This window comes from Salvia miltiorrhiza, chromosome 4 (assembly GCF_028751815.1).
Source record: "Salvia miltiorrhiza cultivar Shanhuang (shh) chromosome 4, IMPLAD_Smil_shh, whole genome shotgun sequence".
In the NCBI taxonomy this organism is placed as follows: Eukaryota; Viridiplantae; Streptophyta; class Magnoliopsida; order Lamiales; family Lamiaceae; genus Salvia; species Salvia miltiorrhiza.
This window is the reverse complement of record NC_080390.1, coordinates 35,294,487-35,321,358: the sequence shown is the minus strand read 5'-3', so window position 1 is coordinate 35,321,358 and position 26,872 is coordinate 35,294,487. Positions and strand designations below refer to the sequence as shown.

At 36.7% G+C, this 26,872-nt stretch overlaps 1 protein-coding gene across 1 annotated transcript; it reads right to left on the bottom strand.

The window, feature by feature from the left end:
- Positions 1 to 925: 925 nt before the first annotated feature.
- Positions 926 to 20,060, bottom strand: LOC131021338 (oxysterol-binding protein-related protein 4B). Its single transcript, XM_057950494.1, has 7 exons — positions 19,824 to 20,060; positions 3,979 to 4,143; positions 3,662 to 3,907; positions 2,837 to 2,933; positions 2,400 to 2,691; positions 2,226 to 2,328; positions 926 to 1,329 (listed from the first exon to the last, which is right to left on the bottom strand). Exons 1-7 carry the CDS (start codon positions 20,004 to 20,006, stop codon positions 1,075 to 1,077), a joined length of 1,341 nt encoding a protein of 446 aa, XP_057806477.1. The 5' UTR covers positions 20,007 to 20,060; the 3' UTR covers positions 926 to 1,074.
- Positions 20,061 to 26,872: the final 6,812 nt, after the last annotated feature.

The following is a 26,872-nucleotide window of genomic DNA, read 5'->3' as shown; positions in this document are numbered from 1 at the left end:
TATATGCCCCATTTCTTTTTCTTTTTATATTATTTCAAGGAAACTGTAATATACATACTCATCCACTTCTTATTGCACCTTTATGTTGCCATAATTCCCTAATTCAAAAACCACTTGCTCTCAATTTTAACTAATTGCTGATAACTATAATCAGTGAACTTCCGAATAATTAGTATTGGTTTGGTTAATTAATGCATCAAGTCAATGAGTTCTTCGATTGGATTAATTCTGCCAACCATCCAAAACCATGGGAACGTTTAAACATAGTATTGCTGCTTATTAGCACTAGGTAAAAATAGTGACTTACTGAATATAAGATAGTAGTATTTTTTTTTTGACTTGGGGGAGGGGAGGGCGGTGTTCGCAGACAGGAGTTCGTACCGCTTAATGTCCCCTTAGTAACAACAAAATAGTGACTAACTAAATACTACTTCATCCGTCCACAAAAAATAGTCAATTTTTTACAATTTTGGGATGTCCACAAAAATTAATTCCTTTTTATGTTTGGAAACTATCTATCACATGGTAGGCCATATTCCTCGCTCACAATACAATTAGTTATCATTATAAACACTACGTTTTAAGTGAGACACTTTCTCCACTCACGATACAATAACTAATTTTATTAAAATCCGTGTCGTAGGACTATTTTTGGTGGAGAGAGGGAGTATAAGATAGTTGTAATAACATCGTCTCCAATTCGTCCGTCTGCTATTATTTATGGTGAGGCATAACCATTTTCTCTTTAGAGATGACACTTTAGATCGTGATCACTATGCGAGCCATACCTCGTCGTGCCTCTCAACTCGGCTATAAAATCTACAAATCTACTTTATTCAGTGTCAATTCAGTTTTATTCTTTTGCAATCTCATGCACTCTTCTAACTTTTTTTTTCCCCCGATTATTGTCTAGAACAACATGTACTGACATATGATAGACACATTACACTTTGTAGCATATGATCAGCCAGCAGTACATTTGTACAAAGATATTGATCGTTCACACGTTCTAGTGCACAATTATATATATTCTATATTTGAATGAAAGATTTATCCCTTAATTTAGAAGTGTGATTAATCAGTAACAATAATTGGAGCAGGGGCAACAACGTTGTTGTTTGGGACACAATCCCATCCACTTTCCTTGGTATGGAACACCGTAAAATGCTTAGGAACCCACTCTTCCCCTTTCAACTCTCTCTCTCTTGCCATCTCTCTTTGTCTCTCCTCAATCTCACTCTTGCTTTCCCTCGCTTTATCCCACCTCTTCTCCTGTATGGCTCGGCTCACTTCACTCCATACTAAGCTCGACTCACTACTACAAACTGCCTGCATTAACCAACATCATCAATTCAAACCACCTACAAAATTTCATTCATTATTTCAATCACTCCATATATATCAGGACTTGGTTATCGTAATAACTACATTTACTCTTTAGTAACTCTTTTATCCGATTTTTAAAAAGTTACAAATATAATTCCTACTTACCTATGTTATTCATTTAATAACTCGTGACAAATTTTCAATCAATTAAAGTCGACGTGGAGCGCTGAAAACTGATTCGGAATTTAAAAGAAAAAATTAAAGAACACGTGTGCAGAAAAAAAAAAAACATTAAGCTCACCAAAATGATTGAAACTTTTTTTTTTTGATAAATTAAATAAATAAATAAAGAAATTCAAAGACAACATTTTTGTTAAACAAGGAGGTAACTGCTTTTCATCGCATCATTCAAAAGCTAAAAAGACACACGTAAAAAAAGGAACCCCCTACTGGATGTGAGAATGGGGTGCTTTCCCCTGACTAGGGAATTGAGTAGCCAAGACTTCCCGACGTTAGAGTGGCCCAACTCCGGCCCTCCATCGATGGGGCAGTCCTCCGCCTTGACACTGCTCTTCACCAACTTCCCATTCACGATGCCGGTGTCCCTATCAATTTTCCGACAACACGACGAGCGTAGGTGGCGGTAGGTTGCCGGATGGGGCGAGAACAGAGGGGGGGAGGGGGGTGAGAGGTGTAATTTTTTCTCTAATTTTTTTTTATTACACATGTAATTTTTTTGTTCTAGGTCAAATTAGCTTCCGGCTATCCACATCAACTTTAGGTGGCTATTAAGTGAACAACGGTGATAAGTAGTATTTGTAATTTACGAATAACTCTATATATAGTCCGTGAGATAGTTAAATGTAATAGATGTGCAGCTATAAAGTTATGTAATTTACCTGAGGATCCTTGAGAATAGGAGTTTTCAATCCTGAAAGGGCTTCTCTAGCATCGTAGATGGTTGTCTGCTTCCCAGTGGCAACATCCTTCACCACCACGCTTCTAAAACATGGAATTACAATATTGTAATATGCAAAAGTAGATAGAAGGTAAAGAAGATTAAATGAATTTACCTATCCCAGTGGCCATTAATCTCATAAATTGTGTGTGAAGTTGATGATCTAACAATCTTTCCCTTAATGGACCTATGTATGGAGGGGCGTGGCCAAAACGAGTTGCCTCTGTAACAAAGCTGTGCTTCAAGCTCAGTTTCTTCACATCGGATTCTTACATCTCCTATCCAATCTACGCCGGAAAAAGGCAAGAATCGTATCACCAGTTTCGGAGAGTTGAGCGTGTATGTCTCCTTCTGCTCCACAAGCTTCAGCTGCCGTTTTCCCACCACTTCTGTCTCAATGTGACTGCCTGCCACGTTACATTTCAGAATCACTCAATGATTTTTTTTTCTTTTTTTTCTAGTGTGTGTCTGTATTTTTTCCAAATTAAATTCGAGTTCATCGTCACTTAAAAAATTATTTATTTAATTGAAAAAAAAAGAGGTCTAGTATACCGTAAAATTTTGGAATGGGAGATTGACACCATAAGATTTCGATGTTGGCTTTCTCATCCGTGGCGTGAAGAGCAGTCACTGGAGGGTGATGTGAAACCTTGGTACAACATTAACATTTTAGGCTTCAAGAATCAGCTATTAAATCATACTCAAATCCAACTCCAAAAGTTTAACTGTTCAAACCAGACCCAACCCAAAGTGTTCGCTTTCAATTCTAAATCGAAATTTCAAAGAGTGTGAATTTGTATGAAGAAATAAATAAAATCTTGCATGTCTATATAATTTTTTTAAAGCAATTATAAATATCCCATGCTCCTGTTAATTTATATTGACAAATCTCTTTTTCACTAAAAAGAAAACAATCATAAATTTATTTCTTCAAGGATAGAAGGACAATAAATAAATACTAGTATTTCTAATATAATATAAATAAATATTAAAAAGATTGGATCGGTTTGGTTTGGTTTGAAGCCGAAATTTTGAGACTAAAGTTAATATTGAATATAGTGTTTCAATTGGTTAATTGCACTTAAATATCCTAACTTCCATTCAATATTGGTTTTGCATAGAAATAAAATGTTTTGCTTTCAAATTAATAAAAAAATTCATACAATTGTCAAATATTTCTAGTAAATTAATGATATTGTCCGTATACGGCCCTTCCAAATATCTCAACATGAAATTGAGATCATTGATAATAATTTGAAAATTCGAAACAAATAAAAATTTGTGTATTTAAAATCGGAATTTTTAATTATGTAAAATTAATTTTTGTGAAAATTCCAATTATGAATATTTGAAGAGAATTGGATTTTGGGAAGGCACCTGCTCTAGGAGCACATTGAGCGATGCGGCGGAGACGTGGTGGGTCTCTCCGAGCAGCGGGTTGTATGGCGCGACGCCGAAGGGCAAGGGGCGCAAGGTGGAGATGCTCCACGCCACCACCGCCACCAATCTGCCCAGAGGCGTCTCCTCCTCCACACACTTGCTCAACATATTCGACCTCACGCTGTACACCGACTCTCCGTATAATTGCAGCTGCGACTTCGGAATGTTGAACTGCGGCGGAAGCTGCAATGCAATGCAATCTTTTAATTAATTTAATTTCAAATTAATTAGATCTAGAGAGAGAGAGAGGTTGCCTGGAGGCGCGTGAGGTCGGAGCCGGGGCGAACGGCGGCGAGAAGGCTGAGAATGCGTTGGATGATGTTTGGAGTTCTGTAATCGGAGTCGGATTCGTTGCCGTCAAGAGATAACGGAGCAGTTAGAACTACGCCGCCCTTTCCGTCCAAACTCTTCTCTTTTACCTGCTTCATCGCATGCATATATATATTCCAAAACTCAGATCATATTCAAAATCTGTTGCAATATCATATATGATTCCCAATTTCTGTATATCGTTTCTAAAACTTTCTAAATATGGAACAAATCGGAATGATTGAAATTCATTAGTTAAACTCAAATCTTTTTTTATGCAATTTAAACTCAAATCATGCCTTTCTGTATATGGGAAGTGATCGGCGTAGCAGAAAGAACAAAAGGAAAAGCTAAAAGTTGTTGAAATTATAAATTATTTTGTTATTTTCCTAAGGTGTATTTGTTGGCGGTGGGACCATTAGCTATGTAATTAATCGGAGCGTGTGGAATATAAATGATTATAAGAAACATAAGTTTCTTGTATCAAACGATAAAACGTACCTATCAGATACGTATTAAACTAATCTATAAAATTGAAAAAGCGAAATATATTAAAATTTTGAACAGCAGCGTCCCATAATTCTTAGACAACTAAGAAGGAAACATTATTAATTAATCGTCATAAAACATTATCGGGAAAAGGGCATTTGAGTGGAAAAAATTATACATTTCTCATCAAAATCTTTAATAAGGTAAAACGCAACAATAGAAAGAAACACGCAAAAAGCACTACCTAAAGCACTTCTCTTTACGGCGCAAGTTTATTCTGCCGAAAGCCACGATATAAATGAATAGTCATTCTTTCGTTTTCTATTGCTGACTGCATTCCTTTATTTACGAGTGTGCTTGGAAAAAATCATATGTATAATTTCTATTTATTGTAAAATAATCTTGTTATATAAAATTGATTTAATTACTTATTATATTCATATTTAATTTAATAAAGATAATAACGCAGTATGATACAGTACTATTTTATAAAGTATTCTATTCGTACAAATAGTATCATTATACCTATAATATTCTTATATATATATATAACCAAAATTTTTACAATTAAAATCAAGTCAAATCAAAAGTAATAGTAGAACATTTGTAATGGGATGGAGGGAGTAAAAAAAATACATTGTATTTTTGACCAATCAAGTTTTTTTGCCGCTGACCCACCCACCCTCACCCCCATGTCAATTTTTTTGCGTAATTTTATATACAAAAATGCATAATAATGTACACAAAAATGTATTGCATTATTCATAGAAATATATTGCATTTTGCAACCAATTAGGTATTTCTCACCACCCACATTTTTTTCTTTGCATAATTTTTTATACAAAAATGCATATGTATAAACAAAAAAAATGCATGATATTGTATACAAAAATGCATTGCAATTTGCAACCACTCATATGTTTCTCGCCACCCACCCCCAACCCCAATCAAATTTTTGTGTGTGCGCGCAATGTTATGCATTTTTGTATTTATACATATGCATTTTTTTGTGTAAAAAAAATAAAAAAAATAAGAAAATATAATAAAAAAATGATCGGGGAGTGGGAGGGCGGGAGGGTAGGTTGGGTGGCGAGAAATACTAGATCGGTGGCAAAATGCAATGCATTTTGTTATGCAATTTTTGTATGCAATGTTATGCATTTTTGTTTGAAAACTCATGCATCCAAAACATGTTAGATTCAAAAACTTCAAAAAATAAATAAAAAATATATTAAAAAAAGTTGATTTTCTTTTAAGATTTGAAAATTTTATTTCGATTTTACCACTGCTCGAATTTTGCCTTGGAAGGCTTTGGAAGCTCCTTGCTACGTACGTATCACAATCTTAATGCGCCACATGAACAAAATGTGTGGTGCAGAATTGGTCCTACATACTATCAAAGGTTTGGGTACTACATGATCTCGCTCATATATATATATATATATATATATATATATATATATATAGGGGGCGGTTATTCAATAAACCACCCTTATTTTAAGAATTACGAATCAGCAAAAATGCATGAATTTTATGTATAACACGCATGAATAAAATGTATAAAGGCATGAATTGCGAAAAATAATTTTTTGCTACCTTTGGGATTCGAACTCAGGACCATGAATTTATCCAACAAGGTGATGAATCAACCGTAGATCTTGATGATCTAAGGGCTGAAAATGGTTCCTAATTTATATTTTAAGAAGCGTTCTTATTTTAGCCTCCCCCTATATATATATATATATATATATATATATATATATATATATATATATATATATATATATAGGGGTGCACTCCAGTGAGATTGCTATTTTTCGTGAGATCACGAGTACAATGAATAATACAGTATATAGTGTTGAATAAGACAGTATAAACTGATAAATAACAATATTAAAAAAATTGGTAAAATTTTCGTTTCCTCTAAAATTCGAACCCTGGTAAAAAATTTCGCCATCTAGGTAAATATTAGTCATAGGATACATGCAATCAGCACCCACAAATCAATCTAAGATCTCGCCACATATAGGGGATCTCATTGGAACGCTCTTATATATATGTGTGTGTGTGGTGAGAAATGAGAACGAATTTGAAACGAGAGATATTTAAATCTTATGATTGATATATATATTCGAAGTAATTGTATGAAATGAAAATAATGAATAAGCCAATATAAATCTACGAATAAATCAATGTAACGCATGAATAGTCATGTTCACCTTGGTTCGAATTTTCGTTATTACAATTTCTCACAAGAGATAGCATTCTTAATATATATAGGGGAGAGTTCAATGGAGACCACTCCCTTAGATAAAGAATAAAGACCAAATCTTGTGCGTCGATCTTGCTTAATCTAACGGTGATAATTTAACCTTTAATTATGATTTTATTTCATTTATTTTATATAATAAAGGTTAGGTTTGTCATTTCATTTATTTTATGATTTCTCTCTTCCTTAGGTTTGTTAATGGAGACTCACGCTCTCGCTATCTCTCTCTCTCTCCCTTAAGTTGTCGCCGCATATGATCTCTTATCCGGCAACAACGGCTCCCTTCGACAGCAGTCAAACAGCTATCGTTGTCGTCGTTCTTTTCTTTTTCAGATCTGGCGCCTCCCAGCCGCAGCCGCCTATCACTTCTCGCTCATTTTTCTCGACCAGACGACCATCGACGAAGAACGCCGACGTCGCTGCCTCTCTGCCCGTCTTCTCCGGCAGCCGTAGCGCGACACCGCCCGACGACGCCGGCTCCTCCTTCGCCTCTCTCTCTTATCTCGACCAGACCGCCACTTCCCCCACAACGAAGGCGGCGACGGATCCGCCCAGATCCGTTGAAGGTAGAGGGAGGTGTATTGAAGCCCAGATCCGACAGTAGCAGCGCGGGGGGCTTGGGCGGCGTGGCCGCGTCTTTCCTCTCCTGCTCCGAAGGGATCCAGAGAGAGGTATGTCAAACCCTTACTTGAAGGTGTCTAGCTCCACGGCGATTACCTTGTTGGTCGGAGCTATTAAACGGCAGGCGGCGTGGGGGCTTGGGCGGCGTGGCCGCGGCTTTCCCCTCTTGCTCCGAAGGGTGTCGGAGGGAGGTGTGTCAAACCCTTACTTGAAGGTGTCCAACTCTACGGCGATTACCTTGTTGGCCGGAGCTATTAAACGGCAGGGCGAGACGGCTGGACGATGCGACCAGAAACAGCAGAGAGAGAGAGTACAAATGAACTTACTAAATGTTCATCGATATGTTCGTAGGAAAACAAATGAACATATTAATGTTCGTCGATATGTTCGTCGGAAAAAAAATGAACATACTAATGTTCACCTATTATGTTCATCGACGGATCAGGTCCCAGAATGGAAAGAGAAGAATTTTTGGGATTTGTTCAACGGGATCCCAAATTTCGGTGGATTTGAGTGGACATATTTGCTATTTTCGGATTAAATAAATGTAATTAACCAATATTTAATTACATGAAAAATCAAATCAAAAATTATATGAACCGTTGATTGGAGTGAGATGAATGGCCTTGATTTGGTCTTTATTCTCTATCTAGGGGAATGGTTGTCATAGAATGCAACCATATATATATATATATATATATATATATATATATATATATATATATATATATATATATATATATATAATAGCTCTTAAAATATAAAGTAGGAACCATTTACAGCCCTTAAATCATCAAGATCTACGGTTGATTCATCACGTTGTTGGATGAATTAATGGTCCTGAATTCAAATTTCATAGGTAGTGGAAATATTAATTTTTGCAATTCATACATTTACACAGCGAATTCATACATATTCTACATAAAATTCATATATTTTAGTTTGTTCATATTTTATATTTTAAGAACTGTTTTTATTCTAACCGCTCCATATATATATATATATATATATATATATAGGGGTGGGCTAGAATAAAAACACTCTTAAGTGTATAAAATATAAACGTTTCTTAATGTATGAATTTTATGTAGAACACGTATAAATTTATCCAACAGGGTTACGAATTGTGAAAAATAAATTTTTGTTACCTTTGGGATTCGAACTCAGAACCACGAATTCATCCAACAGGGTTACGAATCAACCGTAGATCTTGATGATCTAAGGGCTAAAATTCATTTATATTTTATACACTTAAGAGTGTTTTTATTCTAGTCCTCCCCTATATATATATATATATATATATATAGAGAGAGAGAGAGAGAGAGAGAGAGAGAGAGAGAATAGCTCTTAGATTGACGTTCTAAGGGCGATTCATACATTCTTATTCTACTGCTACTGAAGATTGTGATGAAGATGGAGATCAAATTAATTTTAATGATATGATAATAATTTTAATCCCTTCTGTACCTATATAATTGAAATAAGTGTGTAATTCTCATTATATTTTCTTCACTTCTTTAGGATGTTGATGATGTTGAAAGTGCTATAACGTGGAAGATGTCTTTGAACAATTACAAAAGTTGATTGTTTTGATATGTTGTTGAACTATTAGTGTATAACTTATATGTTATTTAGTACTTAATTATTGTATTTTTGCTTATTTTGAATTATTATAATGTTTTTTTTATGGATTATGGTGTAAGTATTTATTTTTGAATGATTTTAAAACTCAAGACAATAATTATAATTTTGTTTTAATTTTTAGTTAATTTAGAATTTATTTTAAAAGAGAAAAAATATTTGGATTCAGATCTAAACTCGAAATCCTCTGGATTTACACTTAGATTTTTTTTTCTTTTTAATTCAATAAATTTAGATCGGATCCAAATCTAAGTAAAAAATTTGGATCTGAATCTGAATATTTCGATCCAGATCTGATCCATTGCCAGGCCCATCTCTAGAGAAACTTCAGTAAAAGTGATATTTGTGATAATAAAATTTGAGATTTTTTTGTTTTTATAACATAGACTTTCAAATTAATTTAGTATCAAAACATGTTCTTTACCAATTTGTGTTTGATTTATAATATTAATTGAGATTTTGACAAAATTAAAGTTGGCATGCCATCTAAAAACGTACACATAGACTAGCCAACAAGCTGCTTTCACTGTGTATTTCTGTTTCATGTACTTCCTCCGTCCCGGCTTTTGGTATCCAGTTGAGAACGACATGGGTTTTAATAAAGTGATTGATGTGTTGTGAGTGAAATAAGGGTCCCACATTTTATGTGAGAGTTAAAATAATTAAAGTGGAGTAAGGGTCCCACCTACTTTTACTAAAAATAGAAATGGATACCAAAATGTGGGACGATCATAAAAGGAAAGTTGGATACTAAAAGCTGGGACGGAAGGAGTATAAAACTAGACTATGTGTACTTTTTGGACTTACATCAACTTTAATTTAATTGAAACTAAATCAATATCGTAGTTTGTAAATCACAGAATCGTAAAAGTCATGATTTTGGCGTCAAAACATAAACCAATAAATAAATAAAGTAATTATATCAAACAAATAAACCACATTGCGGAAATTTCCAGCACAGTACATATCGTACTTGTAAATCCAATTAAAAACGATCATAAGATTTCTAGATTACTTCAATTTGGATTCACTGCGCACCCATCAAGCCGCAACTATTATTTTCTCTTCAGTTAAATATAATAACATGCTCAACATGCTGCTAGAGAGGCCCAATTTTTTTAACTTTTTTATATAGCATATATGTAAAATTTATTTTTGTTTAACAATAAAATAGGATTTCAAAAACATATTTAGTAAACAAAAGGGCATTATAAAAAAAAAAAATAGAATCAAAAAGCTATTAATTGGGTCCCACTTTTGGAGGCCCATTGCTTTAGCAATTACTCAAACTTATAAAGAAAATTATAAAGATCCATTTTCTAATTTTTGCTTAAGACCCTGTGAGATACAGGACCGACCCTGCATGTCGTAAATTTCAGCATATTTTTTCACATAACAATTATTCAGTAAATGCATCATATAATTAACTTAGGAAGGTTTCCATTTTTTTTCTTAGGAAGGTTTTAGCGAGCCTCGACCTTTGTTTGCGCTTGTATTTTAAAGGGTTTATTAGATTTTTCTTCTTTCTTTTGCAATAAAATTTTAATTCAGCGTCATATAATTTTTTCTCTTAGTGTAGAAATTAGAATCATCACATAAAAAAATCATGTTATAAATGCAAACTTAGAGTTAAATCACATAAAGTAAGATATAACAATTAATCAATTAGAAATATTAGTTTTTTTTACTTGGAAAAATGTGAGCAGTGATATTTGAACCCACGATCTCGCTTAGGGGTGAGCATCGATTCGGTTCGGTGCAAAACCGAACCAAAAATTCAAAATCGAAAATTGAACCGATGGTTAAAATTGAAATCGAACCGCACCAATTGGGGGTGCCAAGCCGAACCAGTAAAACCGTCGGTTAAACCGAACCGATGCAAATTTATTTTTTCTTTTTTCTAAAAAAACTAATTAAAACCTGTAAAATAATATAAAAATATAAATATATAATTTTCGGAAAAACCAATTAATATATAAAATATATAAAATATAAATATATAATAAAATATTATAAAATATAAATATATAAACCAATTAAAAATTAGAAAATTAATTATATATTATAAAATATAAATATTTATCGGGTTCGGTTCGGTTCGGTTTGCAAAACCGAACCAAAATTTATCAATTTTTAATTTTTGGAATCTAACCGAAAACCGAACCAGTGAAATCGGGATCGAACCGCACCGAAACGGTTAGATTCGATTGTTCACCCCCTAATCTCGTTGTTTACCAATGAGACCTTGCACCACTTGGATTCCCCAAGAGCTATGTCATATGACTCATATCAATTGTCAACGTGGAGTTTGAACTAGATACACTAATACGGGGACATTATCACGTGGAAACTGAAAATAAAGTGTAATTATATATGTTGTCTATTTTATTTCTTAAGACTAAATCCAAATAATGCGAGTCTTTCAGTTTAAGTTATCAATTATGTAGTTAGTTTAAGGTTATCAATTATGTAGTTCTACTTCCCTAAAAAAAGTATGTAGTTCCACTCTTTCTTTTTAAAAGATACAGTTGACTTTTAAATTATCGTCGAATGAAACTTAATTAATGTATTAAACGCTAAATTAATGTTTACACGCTAATAAGTACTCCCTCCGTTCCACTCCAATAGCTCATTTTTCTTTTTGGGTAAAAAAATTATATTTAATTGGTGTGGACCACACCACTTTACTACTACTACTTTCCAACTAAAAAATAAGTTTTCTTAATCTTCGTGCCCAAAAGAAGTGAGCTTATTGGAGTGGGACGGAGGAAGTACTAATTAATGATACAAGGATTGGGCATGTTACGGTCATGACCTACGTACAGAGATGTTTCAAATTTTCAAAATGGCCATTTTAATTTCGTCACGTTTTTTTCCCGATAAATTAACAATATTAAATAAAAAAATTTATATATCAAAACCTTTGACCTTAATATTAACCCCTTAGCGGCCAACACACATTTTACCACGTCTTTCAATAAATCAATTCGTGGCGAAGAGAGATAAAGTAAAGGGATGTTAGCCCCAAAATATGTGAACTTTGCTCCAATTCTTGTTTTGCCTCCTAGCTTTCCATAGTTGCGAAAAAATATACCAACTTTGATATTTGTCTCAAATTGCACTTTTCCAGATCTTGAAAATTTAAAATTGACCCCCTTGAATGATTTAATTTTAGATTTGCCCCAGAAACTTTTGATTAAAAGACAATTTATACCTAAAACATGTATAAGATTGGCTTGAATGGTATATCGGCTGGAAACTTTCCTCGTGCCCGATAGATTACCTGGTAATCTGGGTCTGGACTGTGAGACAACGCCACGTACTTTCGAGCAAAAAACAGTTTAAAAGATCCTTGTTTAAAATGGTATCAGAGCGGGTTTTTATAGAGGAATTATATAATTTTTAGTTTATTTTAATTATTAACCCATGTGGGAGGAGACTCCAGTAAAAGTTTATGGATCCGGACGAGTGTCCGAGATGTGTACCATACAGGAACACTCTCCAACATTTGGAGAGCGAGATTACCCGTCTACTAGACGGACTCAACTGGAACAATCGAGCCCTCGTTACCAACGTACGACGAGGAGAAGATGTCGAGATCATTCGTGATATTATCACGAGTATCCAATTCTACCATGAGAACCTCATGGGACTCGCCGCCACCAGAACGACGATTGAACGTACCAGAGACGAGGCCCATCAGTCCCACGATTGATGGAACAAAAAGACAAGGCGGGAGTAGCTTATCCGAGCTACCACAAGATCAAGCCAGACTCTTCTGACAACGTCAACTTGCGGGAGATTCAGAAAACGGTGGAATATTACGGCAACAAGCTGTATGAACTACCGATGGAGATAAGCAGAATATCACTCAAACAAGAGGAAATCCTTACCCTCTTGCGTGATATCCAGAGAAGAATGGAGGAGATCGAAAGGCGAAAACCATGTTCCGGAAAAATTCGGAACCAATGGTCCAAAGACCCGACGTCTACATCTCTATTCGATGCAACACCCAAAGAGTTGCAGCCGGAGGACATAATCCGAATTATGAAAGGCAAATATCATGGATAGCCTTGACAGAATCGGATTAGAAGATCTACAAGAGTTAGCAGAATCTTTTGCTAACCTCAATATGGTGGATCTAAAGATGAACCAAGGAGATGAGGTTCCCAAAAACGAGCCTCAAGAAGAAGAATCGTCAACGAAAGGGTCGGCCCAAGACGATGCAAGCCAGTTCCAACGAACAAAACGACGGAGGCCTCAGATGAAGGATACTCCTGTAGGAAAGGTCACACTAGAACCAATCCATCCATACGGATTGATTCTCAACCTTGACGAAGCCAGTTTCAAAGAATGGGAGGATCTCATCGACGAATGGGCTTCATCATTAAAAGTCGTGATTGCCACAATTGATTACGACAAAAAAGAATTTGCCAGAGTCTTCGAAGCGAGCTTGGCAGGCATGGCAAAACAATACTGGGAAAAACTTGAGGTTTCGACCAGGGAGGAATTGTTTAGTAATACGTCATTATATGACGTCATCAAAGAAATTACTAAACAAGTTAAAATCCATTTCTTGGGAATGGGTTTTTTCGAAGGAGCCGCAGAGGAAAAGCGCAAGAAATATCAACAGGCACTTTACAATCTAAGGTTGATGGTGCTAGAGCCAAAAGCTCTCAATGAATTTCTGCGTTTATACACCCTATATGTCCATATGGGGGAGGTGGAAGATCAGCAAGCTATGGACCTTTTCTTTCCAAAGTTTCCAAGTCCATGGAGAGAAATGCTCATTAATGAGTATGTTTCACCAGGAGGATATCCACTTGACAGTGCATCAAGGAGGATGTCTTATGTTCACAAGAAGCTGTCCGAATGGTGCCAGAAGGCAGCTAACCAGAGGAATCTCAAAAGATTGAGAAGACTCAACAAGAAATCTCCATTGATGTGCGACAACATTGATCTTCCAACAGAGATTGGTGCTGAGTTGCTATATCAACGAAGAAGCAGAAAGAAACATAGGTATCAACCCTATGAAAGAAAGTCCAGAAGGAGTTCTTGGAAGCCAAGAACTATGTGGACCAGACAGAAGGCGCGCTCCTACAAGTCAGGCCAACGGAGCGGACCATCAAGAAACCGATTCTCAAATCAAAAGAGAATCCCGGCGAGAAAAACTTTCAGGCGTACTCAGGCCAAGGCTAATGAAAGTTTCAAGGATTGCAACTGCTGGTCGTGCGGTGCAAAGGGGCATATTTCAACCAATTGCCCAGACAACGAGAAAAGGCAGATAAGGAGATTCGAATCCACACCGGATATCGAAGACGCTATCTATCACCAGAAATTGATACCCGTGTATCAATTCGAAGATATATCCTCTGATGAGAGTATATATGAGCAAGAAGAGGTCTTTAGTTCTGAAGATTCGGAGATGTCCGATGGATCAACCGGAGGCGAGTCAGACTAAAGAGGAACACGAGGTCCACCATATCCAGAAGGAGGATCAGAATGGATTCACTAGCCATTTTCTGATTCCACAGGAAGAAGTGGTGAAAAAGCTCGTGAAGAAACTCAATAGGGAAACTGGAGAGGTACAAACATACCAAGGGTTTTCCAATGGGAGATTGAATCGAGTTTTTAATAACTTGATTCCATCCAAGAGGAAGCATCATGTCTATTTTGGTGTCACAAACCGAGAAATGGCGCTTCCAATGGAGATTACAAGTAATCAGGTGGAGATCCAGCTGGTTCCTGCCGAAGATATTAGGCAGGATCTTAAGAAAATGAAGCCAGAAGTCGCAAGCACGATGAAATGGATTCATATTGGAGCAATTCAGTTGGTAATCAAATCATCCCTCTCCCCAGGGACAGACCAACCAATTGATGTCGCACTTTGCGACAAAAGAATCAGAGATACTAGAGCATCAGTTCTGGGAGCCTTTTCGGGCAATCTCTATGCCAAGAGGATTATAACCGAGTTCTATCCACAGATCGCTTATAATCTACAGGATTCATCCTTCAGCCGAGCCCTGACCCTCTATCAGGACTACAAAAAGAAGGAGCTTATGACAGAAGGGAATAGGCCATACTCACTGACTTATCAAGTCTCGTATGCCCTATCAAATTCCCATCACACAAAATTATTTCTGGGGAAAGAGTTCATTGAAATTCCAGAAATATTCAAGGAGGTAGCCAAGGCAGTCAAACCAAACCGAGTGGAGATTCCTCAGATCGGAGAAATCGACATCGATATTGGAGACAAGACGGTGCTTAGCCATAACCAAAGTCTCAGACTAGGAGCACCAAGGCTATCATTCCAAGGAAATAGGCTGACTTCAGGGCCTATAACAAGGAGTTTCTCTCAATCATATGAGAGAAGGGCGATCCAGGAAATACCAGCTCCGGACATGAGAGTCAAGCTCAAATGTCCCGAAGGATGGAGACAGGTTTCCACAAGATTTGATACAACAAGCAGGGAAAACAAATTTCCTTGTAGCTCGTTGTATTATCTGGCAAATCCAGGGGACAACAGATACATCGGAACTCTGGAAGTTGGAGGCTTTGAAATCCAGGCCGAAGGCCAAGCTGGACAAGAAGCGGACGTCCTGATCTTATGATGAGATTTCCTTGACAAATATAAGCCATGGTCATGGAAATCAGGAGGAATGGAGATCACAATCGGGCGTCAAAGATTGATGATCCAATGACGAGCCCTTTCTCAATATACATCTCGGTAGGGATGTTATACGAGAAATACAAAGCAGAATATTTTGCTGCTTATGTGGATTCGGGAGCAGGAATCTGTACAGCAAAACGAGGAGTCTTTCCAGTTGAAGTGGAAGAAGATCTACCTCGAATTGCAGGAAGGGATTTCTCCAAGAAGATTTTACTTCTATCGAAAGGAGTAAAACAAACGGAAATATTGATCGGCGGAGCAGGACAGACACCTTGGTACAAGGTCAAGACTCCACCAATTTATTTTCATGATACCGGAGCAGATATATTATTCGGAAATAATTTTCTGCAAAGCTTCAAGAGGTACATACAGGACAATGAAGCCAGGAGGCTAGTGTTCACAACCAATTGTGATCACAAGATCATTGTGCAAAGGCTCAATGGAGCCTTTCATCGATCGATGCCAATCAACTTTCGCAGCAAGCGTGGTGATGATGGCAGACTCCGGAGACCTCAAATGAAGGATCAAAGGAGATTCGGAGAAGTTTTGCTCAAATGCAGAACTGAGGGATTCCCAAATCTCTCTGAGGAAGAAACTCAAATCCTTAAAGTATCCCTGATATCACACAAAGATATCAAGGAAGATGAACAGGTGTCCATTGCCAACGTCAAAAGGAGGATTCAGAAGTATTACCATGAGAATCCTTTGGCATGGTGGGAAAAGAAGCAACTCCAAAGCTTTCTCGGAGTTGTTAACTTTGCAGGAATGTTCATCAAAAATCTTGCAGAGTACCGGAAAGTCTTCAGTCCATTACTGAAGAAAGATGTTCCATTCATATGGAAAGAGGAGCATCGGGAGGGTATGAAGAAGTTAAAAGAGATTTGTAAAAATCTCCCAAAACTTTCAATACCACAAGACAAGGATGACTTAGTCCTCTATACAGATGCGAGTGATTTCTGGTGGGCAGCAGTGCTTACAAAGATCACCCCTTTTGGAGAAGAACCTTGCAGATACTGTAGCGGTCTTTTCTCCGACGACGAAGCTGTGCGATGGCACATCAACGAAAAGGAATTCTTTGCAGTGCGAAAGGCGTTTAAAAAATGGCCGCTTTTCTTACTTGCCAAGAAATTTGTTTTGAAAGTAGATAACACTAACGTTAAAGCTTTCTTAACAAAAAAGATTGAATCTAAGCCTGAAAAATCTAGATTGCTTAGATGGCAAGCCGAATGTCAATATTATGATTATGATATTGTCGTTTTGAAATCTGATCAGAATGTTCTTGCAGATTTCCTTACAAGGGATGGAGCTCCCTGAAGTGGAGGCCATCGAGACAATACAGGGGCAGCTCTTTGCAAGTCTAGAGCTGCTACAACAAGAATGGCAGAAGTGTGTACTACACACTAAACAAGCTGGAAAGATACAAGCGGCTGACGAAGCCCAAATATCCAACCAAATAGATGATTGCTTCATGAAGGTGTTCAATCTTCAGGAAGTACTCAGCAAGCCGCTCTTGCGCGCTGTCCGCGAAAACCGGGCTAAAGCAATGCTTTCCGTACAGGGCGGATTACCTGTAGCAGGGGATTCAAGTACCCCTAGCACAAGTCCTGAGAGAATGGCTTTACAGCCGGACGCTCGAGGAAAATATGTTGTTAAGGGGTCACACCCTGAATCAACATGTCAACCCTCCACCTCTGGGGAAAAAGAGGGAGAGATCAATCTTAGGCCGATGACTGGCCAACTTAAGATTGATACTAATTTTGTTGATATTTCTCCTTCTTGGCAGATTTATCAAGACAGATGGGAGAAACTCATCACGAGAAAGGGCATTAATCCGGGAAATTGCCGGGTTGATGTTGCAGGGAGATACCCTAGAATTTGGACAACTCCGGGAGCCAATCCAAATCACATCAAGGAATGGTATGAGTTTGGGGCTTTGGCCTCAGTTTATACCACCTCTCCAGCCTTCAACGAAATCAAGGGTCTACCCAAGTGGATCCAGAGAACGGTGTTTGAAGCCTGGGAGAACAACGAGTCCCTTAAGCGGGGAGATGTTCTGGAACTGTACTTCTTCAGCGCAGCACCAGAACCCGTCGGAAAAGGAGTCTATGAAGCTTTCCATTTCATCAAGCTTCGAAGACCAGATACAGGAGCCTTGAACCGAATCAAAGTTCCTGAATTTCAAGTCCCAATCGCCTCAACATTCACGGAGGATCAAATCTCCACGAGACGAGCATGGGGGCTATGGGTCTGTCTTACAGAGATGGACAAAATGAAGTCCAGATTTAAGTTCTTTCAAAGTTCTGATCTGGGAACGTTCCTGGTTAACACAATGACAGGAACAACCACTGAGTTTGCCGAAAAATCTTTCGAGAAAAAGAGGCAAACGATTTGGGGAAACAGGATAGCGGGGAGCCAGGAGACTCGTCGCAAATTCTGCAATATGGCTCATTCGGGCCAATGGATCGAGAAAATCTGCGATCAATGTTCGTCGCAGAAGGAGCCAGAATTCGGCAAAGGATTCTTCCCAAAGCCGGACAGAAGGAGGTTCCGGTCTGATGAACACGATAAGCATCAGACCCCAAAAGGAAGAGCACCTCGGGCACCAAAAAAGTAAGGTGGCCGACAAAGCATAGTGAATCATGTGATTCACAGCAAGGATTGCACCCACAAAAGAAACGACAAAAGTGGGTGGAAGAACAGGAGGACCACTCACCAAACACTCCAGGACAAAAGTGAGTGGAAGGAAAAGCAGCCGGCCCCTACCAGCATTATCACAAGACGATAAAGCAAGGGTCCAGCACTATGTGATGCCACTAACAAGTGTCGGCAATCAAGGCCGACAAAAGAAGGTGGATGTCATATTCAAGCAAGCTGGCCACAAGGATGGAATCCGAGGCCAACAACCGAGTAATAATAGAGGGACTCAAACCTCTATATAAACCCAAGAGCTGGAGAGAAGAAGAGCATTCGGAATTCACAACACATTTCCACACACCACTTCCTCTCTCTAAATAATCTTTGTAATTTTAATTCTTGTTTTTCAAAGTTTTTCGTTTTTAGTTTAGTTTCCTTTTTATTTTATGTACACAAGGATTAGCTACTATGAGTAGCTAAAACAAGTTAGTCTCCTCCTTTGGGGATTATTTTATGAAATAAATTAATTTTTATATAATTCCTCTATAAACGCTTAGTTTTTGTCCAACTATTCCGGGTTGAGTAAAAATATTCTCTTTTCATTTTTCAACAAAAATATTTGACGTCGAGACACAGTGAAGGAGGGAAACTGATTCCTGAAGGTGACCATTCGGCGAAAGCCGGAACACAGTGAAGGAAGAAGGTTGCAACCATCACTTGCGAGTGGGTGGTTGGACGAAGGCCGAGGAGGCAATAAGTCCGTAAAACGCGATAAAAGCTCCTGAAGGTGACCAGTCGACGAAAGGTATACTGTTGATTTATGTTTTGAATTATTTCGAAGTGTTACGGAAGCATGTTGGGCCTGATTAATAATTAAACTGTTTTAAAATTCATTATGAGGGTATTTTGTCTTGGTTTTGTAATATGTTGGGGTTTTTCTGCACTTATCTATTCTTGAGGGTCAATTTCTAATTTATTGAAAATGGGATTGTTAAGATTGGCTACAATTTGAAAGGTGATATATTTCTTGGCAAAGATTGAAAGGTTAGAGGCAAAATAAGAATTGAGTTAAAGTTGGTATATTTTGAGGCCAATTACCCTAAAGTAAATTAGTAATCGAATATGAATATTTTGGTTGAAAAATACACAAAGTTGAACCTACTTTATTCTTTAGGGGTATATTAAAATTCTAAAATATCTGTAAGAATATTGCCAGACTAGACAAATATTCAATTGTGTTTGACACAAATTAATGCATCACTAAAGAGGTTTTCCGACGTACTAGGTGGCCAGAATACTTCCTCAGGTAGCCGGAAAACCATTGTGCCATTAACATAAACAGATTAATCATCGCCCATTTTTCTTTGCATGATTCGGAAACTTTAATTGCGGCAAAAGAAAATATTCATATATATATAAATACACAAATATGAAAATGAGAGAGAAGAGAAAAGAGAAATACGTACCATTTGAGAAGAGTGCGATGATGTATGTAAATGAAACTTAGAGAGAGAGAGAGAGAGAGAGAGATGGTTTTGTGTGTAGGAGTGATGGTGCAGAGAAGATATAGGATTCAGGCTTTTTAAAGCCATTGCTTGCTGCTTTTCCTCTCCCACGGGAAAAGGAACAATAAATATAAAGCTAAACATTTCGTCTAAGTCTCCCTCCTTACTAACTTACCACAAATCTAATAATTTCCTGCTATTTTTTTTTACCATAAATAATATATATATCCCTTCTGTCTGAAAAATACTCCTTCTGTCCTACTTATTTTTCGGATGTTCTAAGATACAGTCTCTTTTTAAATTTAATTTGCACTAAAATTTTCTAATGTGCGTGGAGGAGATAATACGTAGAAAATAAACAAGGGCAAAATGAAACAATTATATATAAATTATATTTTTTAATAATGATAATTATAATTTTTAATATGTATCGAAAAGCAATGTAGACCATATATCAAAGTGGGACCGAGGAAGTTCATGATTGAATATCGTTAGAAATAATCATGGAAAATCGTTAAAGTAAATTCACTTAAAATTTTAATAATTTTTTTATTAATGTGTTGTACACGGAATTATAATATCATAGAGTCATAGCACACACTTATTGATCAAATATACATTAATGAATTAATTACTCTCTCCGTCTTATTACGAATATCTCATTACTTTTGAACACGAAAATTAAGAAGTAAAATATCTCATTACTTTAATTTAAACACTAAGATTAAAAAATATGTAAAAATAAAATGAATTGAAGGACAAAGAGAAACAAATTGAGATTTGCAAAAAGTAGATATAGAGAGAAAGTATAATTGATGGGCCCATTAATTAATAAATATAATTAATCCTTTAATCATTTGTTTAAAAAATTAAGATGTCATTATAAAAATTGGGATATTTATAATGAAACACACACGAGGAAAATATAAAATTAATTAAAAAGTAATTGGAACTGTCAAAACCTAATCGCGAGTCTTTAATTGGGTCTAAAATTAAGATGACGTGGAGGGACAAGATTCACGAGCCATCGAAATTTGGTAATTTCGTGGACTTGGTTAAAAATGAAATCCGCTTGTAACTTTTTTTTTATTATTATTATTAAAAATCAACTTCGTAATTTCTTTATCCATGGTTGATTCTATTCATCACCACATTTTACTCTTTATAATCATTATTTAAAATAATAATTACTCCATCCGTCCCACGAATCTTGACACGTTTAATTTCGTCACGGAAATTAAGGAGTTGTAGATTAGTGTTTTAAGTGTGTAGTTAATAAAGTATAAAAATAATAAAGTAGGAGAGAGAGAATAAAATAAAAGTGATAAAATAGCAGAGAGAATGTAATAAAAGTGATAAAGTAGGAGATATAAGATAATTATTACCTCATTTGGAAATGTGTCAAGATTCGTGGGACGGCCTAAAAAGGAATACGTGTCAAGATTCGTGGGATGGATGGAGTAAAAATTTAATTTATATTTTATTTTATATTTAAACACGAACCTATGAAAAGTAAAAAAGCTATGAATAGAACCACTCCTTATCTAAATACATTCGTTTATGTATTTTAACCAATATATATATATATATATATATATATATATATATAGGGGTATAGGTCAAGGTTCAATGAAGAAGGCCTATATGTAAGTGAGAAGAGAAGTAATCACATTCTTTGATTCTTTGATATCTAACGGTTGGTATTCTCGCATCAAATCTGCCGATTTTGATTCATTGAAGGTTAGTATGGACATTTGATTATTTTTCATATCTTTAATATAACTGAATTAATGCAATATAATCTGTTTATAATTGGAAGATATTAATATATATAGATTTTATCTTAAACAACTTCACTATATAATCTTAATAATAACACAAACATACTAGAAATTGTACGCATTTTATAGATTTTAGTTGCATATATTACATTTTATATATGGTATCTTAATGAACATTTTGAAAAATATAATGAACATAACAATCTGCGACAAACTTATTGATTCAGTTTATTGAACATTGTATCATAAAACAATAATCCTAAAGGCTGATTGATTTATATTCAAAATAACTATGTATATTCCAATCTCGTCGAACGTGGTTCATATTTTATTGATTTATCCATTACTGTAATGAACTTTAATGGATTTTTATTAACTCATTTTATGGTGTAATGACTAATCGAACATGAGCTTAAGTGGTCTCCCTTCGCCGGCTTGTTTTTGCGCCGACCGGCCACTAGGCCGTGAGCCGTCAACACGTAGTTGTTCCTTCATCTTCAGGCTACCATTATCACGAATCGAAAAGCCTAAATACTGTCTCCATCTCCCCAACCAACGGCCGCAACATCCTTCGGCAACCAACGTCGTATTCCAGATGTAGCAACCAGCCGATTTACGGCCTCTGTTTCTCTCTCTCCCTACTGTAACGGAGAGCCGAGAAACCACCATCGTGTAGTCCATTCTTTCACGTACACAGACGGCTAAGCCGAGAGCTTCCACGACCGAACACCATCAAGATTCACGAAACGACGATCGGAAAACCACTTGGCAAGCAACATTTTTCATTTAAGAATTAAATCAAAAAATTACATTCTTCTTTAGATTGATCCATGAAGTTTTCCACCGAACAACAACATGAGATGATATCCAAGAAGACAAAACAAAAAAAAAAAAACTACAGAATATAGAGAAAAAAATTCGTTGAAATGCCCAAGTAATCGCCATTACATGGAAGTTGCTAAAAATCTAGGATCTTATGAAACTTACCATCATTATAGTGAACTACTAATGACTAATACATCCTTCTCTATTAGATTTATAATTTTTCGGTAATTTTTGAGAATTTTAATAAATTTAGTTGATTAATTGTGAACCTTCATATTTTTATAGATTAAAGGTGGAGATTACTTCTTACTTCTTAATCTAAGGGGTTCTTCTTAATAGAAGCTAACCATATGTATATAAGATTGAGTTTTCGATAGTTACATATCCTTAAGTAGTACTTCATTCGTCCCATAATAAGTGTAATCTTTCTAAAATAAAAAGTGGGCTCCATTACTTTTTATTCTCTTTATCATACACACTTAAATTTTCGTGCCGAAATAAATTAGGACACTTATTATGTGGGACGGAGGGAATATATAGTATAAAATCTAGATCTCCCATATAAAATCTAGATCTCCCATTTTGTCCATGTGACATACCAAGATCGTGACATGTGGCAGAATGCTTCCAAGGCCTTCCAAGGAAAAATCCTCTTAGGAATAAAATAAAAATAAAAATTTCAAATATTAAAAAAATTATTTTTTAATTTATATTTTATTTTTTAAAAATATTTTGAAACTGACATGCATTTTATGCATAAATTTACACATAAAAATATATAACATTACACATAAAAATATATAATATTATAAATTAAAATATACTATTACATTTTACAACCGATGAGATATTTCTCGCCATCCACCCCACTTATATATATACGTATTAGCTTCACTTAAGGAATATAAACCACTCATCTTCACTAGGTGTGTAGGCCTGATAATTCATTTGTGTAGACACGATTAGTGTCATGTTAAGAGTTATCCACGTAGCATTCTTTTTCGAGATGTCCTACTGAGCTTGAATCGTTTTCTTTTTTGACAGAAAGTAAGTAATTTAAAATACTAATTAACAAAATTAATTACACCCCTTATTTTTTTTAATCAACTCAATTAAGTAATTGGGCCCTTCCCAAGCCCTAACCCATTTTCCCTCTCTCACTTTTTCTCCTCCATTTTCTTCGATAGAATCATTCCTCCACCATTTCTCTAGTTTTGTATTGGACGGCGCATTGGAGATCTGGAATTAGGGATCTACGATGACGGTTGTATCGTACTTCGAGGCAGTGGTCGTGAAGGTGTGGACCGTGTGGTGTTTGTGTGAGGGAGTCGTGGCGTCGGTGTGGACCGTGTGGCGTTTGTGTCATGGTATCACTGAGAATAGAGGCGTGCGATGATTGTAATACCCCGTTTCCTCGAGCTAAGTTTAGAATAATTTTGAACTTAGATTTAAGATGATTCACGCCGGATAAAAGAAAATGAATTTATTTTAATTCCAACAAAAATGATTTATAAAAGCATTTGTAAATTTAGTTATTAAATTTATATGCATTGCATATTTATTTAATTTAGCATTCAAGTATTTTCCCGAGCTTTTAATTAGCAAACCCTGAAGAATTATTACAGTTTCGGCAATTTTATCCTGAAAGATTTTTACAGATACAATTCTTTTATGAGACAGTTTTAATTGTCAAATCATCACTCACCTCACTTAGACTCCCATCAAGAGCCATGCTCCTACATTTAGTTTTTTTCAACTTTTAGCCACACTTGGCAATTGGCAGCCACCAACTCCCCTCCAAACTGAACTACACGACAGCAAATCTATTCTTGCTGTTGGTCAAATGGGTTATCATATAGGCTACTGTTCACAGCTCTTGCCAATTTCCATGCAAATGATATCATTGTCAAAAGTTACTGCCATTGCCATTGTTTTCAACTAATACTGCCATTGTTTTCAACTATTACGGCTAAGTTTGCCTATAAATTGAGCTTGCAGCAACATTTCATTATTCACCACCTTTTCCACAATTTCACTCACCCCATTCTCGCAAGAAGTAGGAGGTTCACTCTTTATCTCATCAGCCAAAAGTCCTCCTTCCATCACACACTAATAACTATAGCTAGCAAGCAACTCAAAATGCAAGAGCTCTCAATCCACTGAGATTCAGCAACACAGCAGAATCCTTATAAAGGTTTCACCTCCAAATTCTACTCTATAAATTGTAATGTTTCCTTTCGTTTATTCACAGAGAAACACATATGCATACATTCATTTATATATATATATATATATATACTCATATATGTGTTTAAGCAAACATATCAAATGTTTTACAATGATGAAAATCGAAAATGAATAAAAAGAAGAAGAAAAATAGAGTCTTGAAGCTTTGTCTTGCTTTAATTTCGAACCTTAATGTGGTTGTTGGCTGTATAAGTCGAGAGAAGGGATGCGATCGGCGGCGGTGGTTCTCCTACTGCTGTCGGCCGGAAGTTTCAGAGAGGGAGAGATGGGCTGGGTACAGCTGAGGGTGTCGGCGATGGTGGCTTGGCTGCTGTCGCCGGACTGATTTGAGAGAGAGCTGAGGGAGGTCGGCGGCGGCTCTTTCCTGTGGAGGGAGCGGCGCTGCCGCTGTGTGCAGGTGGTTGAACTGAAAGAGAGGAAGTCGAGGGAGACGAGGATGGCGGCACCAGATGACTGGTCGCGGTGGCCGAAGGAAAAGAGGGGAGAACAGGGGGCTGAGACGGCGATGGCAGCTTGCTTCATCTGCTGCTGTCGGCCGGAGATCTAAGGGAGAGGCGGCGAGGCAAGGGCTTGTCGCCGCTCTGAGCCGGGTTTGGGTAGAAATGAAGGCGGCGACCTTCATCGACTGGAGGCGCGTTCGCCGAAGACCGATAGAGAGGGAGGTGGAGCCTGTCGCTGTTGCTCCGGCGAGCTTCCGCGGCGGCGGAGCTTCTGGCGGAGAGGGAGAGAGCGGTTTTAGCCGGCGAGCTTCCGCGGCGGCGGAGCTTCTGGCGGAGAGGGAGAGAGCGGTTTTAGAGTGAGAGCCGAGAGAAAGATTTGAGAACTGTGAGAGAGAGAGAGAGAGATACGCACGGCAGTAGAGGGAGAAGAAGGAGAAGTTTTGGGCTAGGTTTGGGCTTGAGGGTGGGCTTGCGAATTGGGCCGAGTCTATTGGGCCGATTTTCCTTGGTTTTAAAACTTCAGTTGGGCCATTGTTTTAAATAAAGGTGTTGGGCCCTTATTTTTATTTAAGGACTTTGGACTGCCTTCAATTAATTTAATTGGGCTGCCCTATTTTAATTAATTGAGCTATTGATTAGTTTGATTAATTATTTTCAAAGACTAGTTTTCATAATAATATCATATTATTATTATGTGCATATTTTAAGTAAATTACTTATTATATGCTAAGCATGACATGAAATTGCATTTATTTTGCAATAAAAGTATTTAATTGGTTTTATTTATAATTCCAATTATTAAAGAAAGATGAGTAAGAATATTGTTGGTGTTCTTAACTCAAGAGAATTGTTTTCAATTATTTAATTATTAAATTTTGAAAACCCGGCTAAGTGAATCATAGAATGTTAAGCACTACACCATGACTTAAGATTAGATTCAAGAAGACCTATTGAGAATAGATTTCTTGTAGGCTTTGAACGTCAGGAGGATTAGCACTGCTATTCCGATTCAGAGATAAGTTTAAACGACAGGCATTGCCTAATCAGGTGGGCTTATTTTCCAAATGTATGATTGAGCTAATGAGCTTAAACGTTCGTAATATATATACTGTTTATCCAATAAAATGTTTATGTGCACTCTGCTCTGTTTAAGGCTCGCCACAACGAATCAATTGAGGTTCTCTTATAGCCTAACACGTTATTTGAGAATTGTGTACACCGTTAGCTGACTCGGTGGGTTGATCTCCATTCGGGCACTAACTAAGAGGCGTTATAAGGATGCTTGCTGGATGTGTTCCGAAGCATAGAATGTAAGGGCCTGCCTGGGTAGCGTCCCGAGGTCAAAAGTAAACTTGTCTGGGTTACGCCCTCAGTTCAAGTAAATGGGAGAAACGGATCCGTCGGTGGCTAGAGGTCCGGGATCACAGCGAGTAACAGAAATGAGTGTGACATCTGCACGCAATTAAGTATATATATATGTATCTATATAAATGAAATGTTTTAACATGCTTAGAAGTTCTTTCACTTTAAAACCTTCTAAGTCATGTCAAGTATGATTGGATAAACTGTTCTTCAGATTATGAAATGTTTTAAAGTTGCAGCCCACTAAGTACATTAGTACTTAGCCCAAAAATACTTTCAAATGTTTTCAGGTTAACGACAGGTATGACGGGGCGGAGCTGAGGCTAGAGTTCAACTCCTTATTTTGACTTCCGCT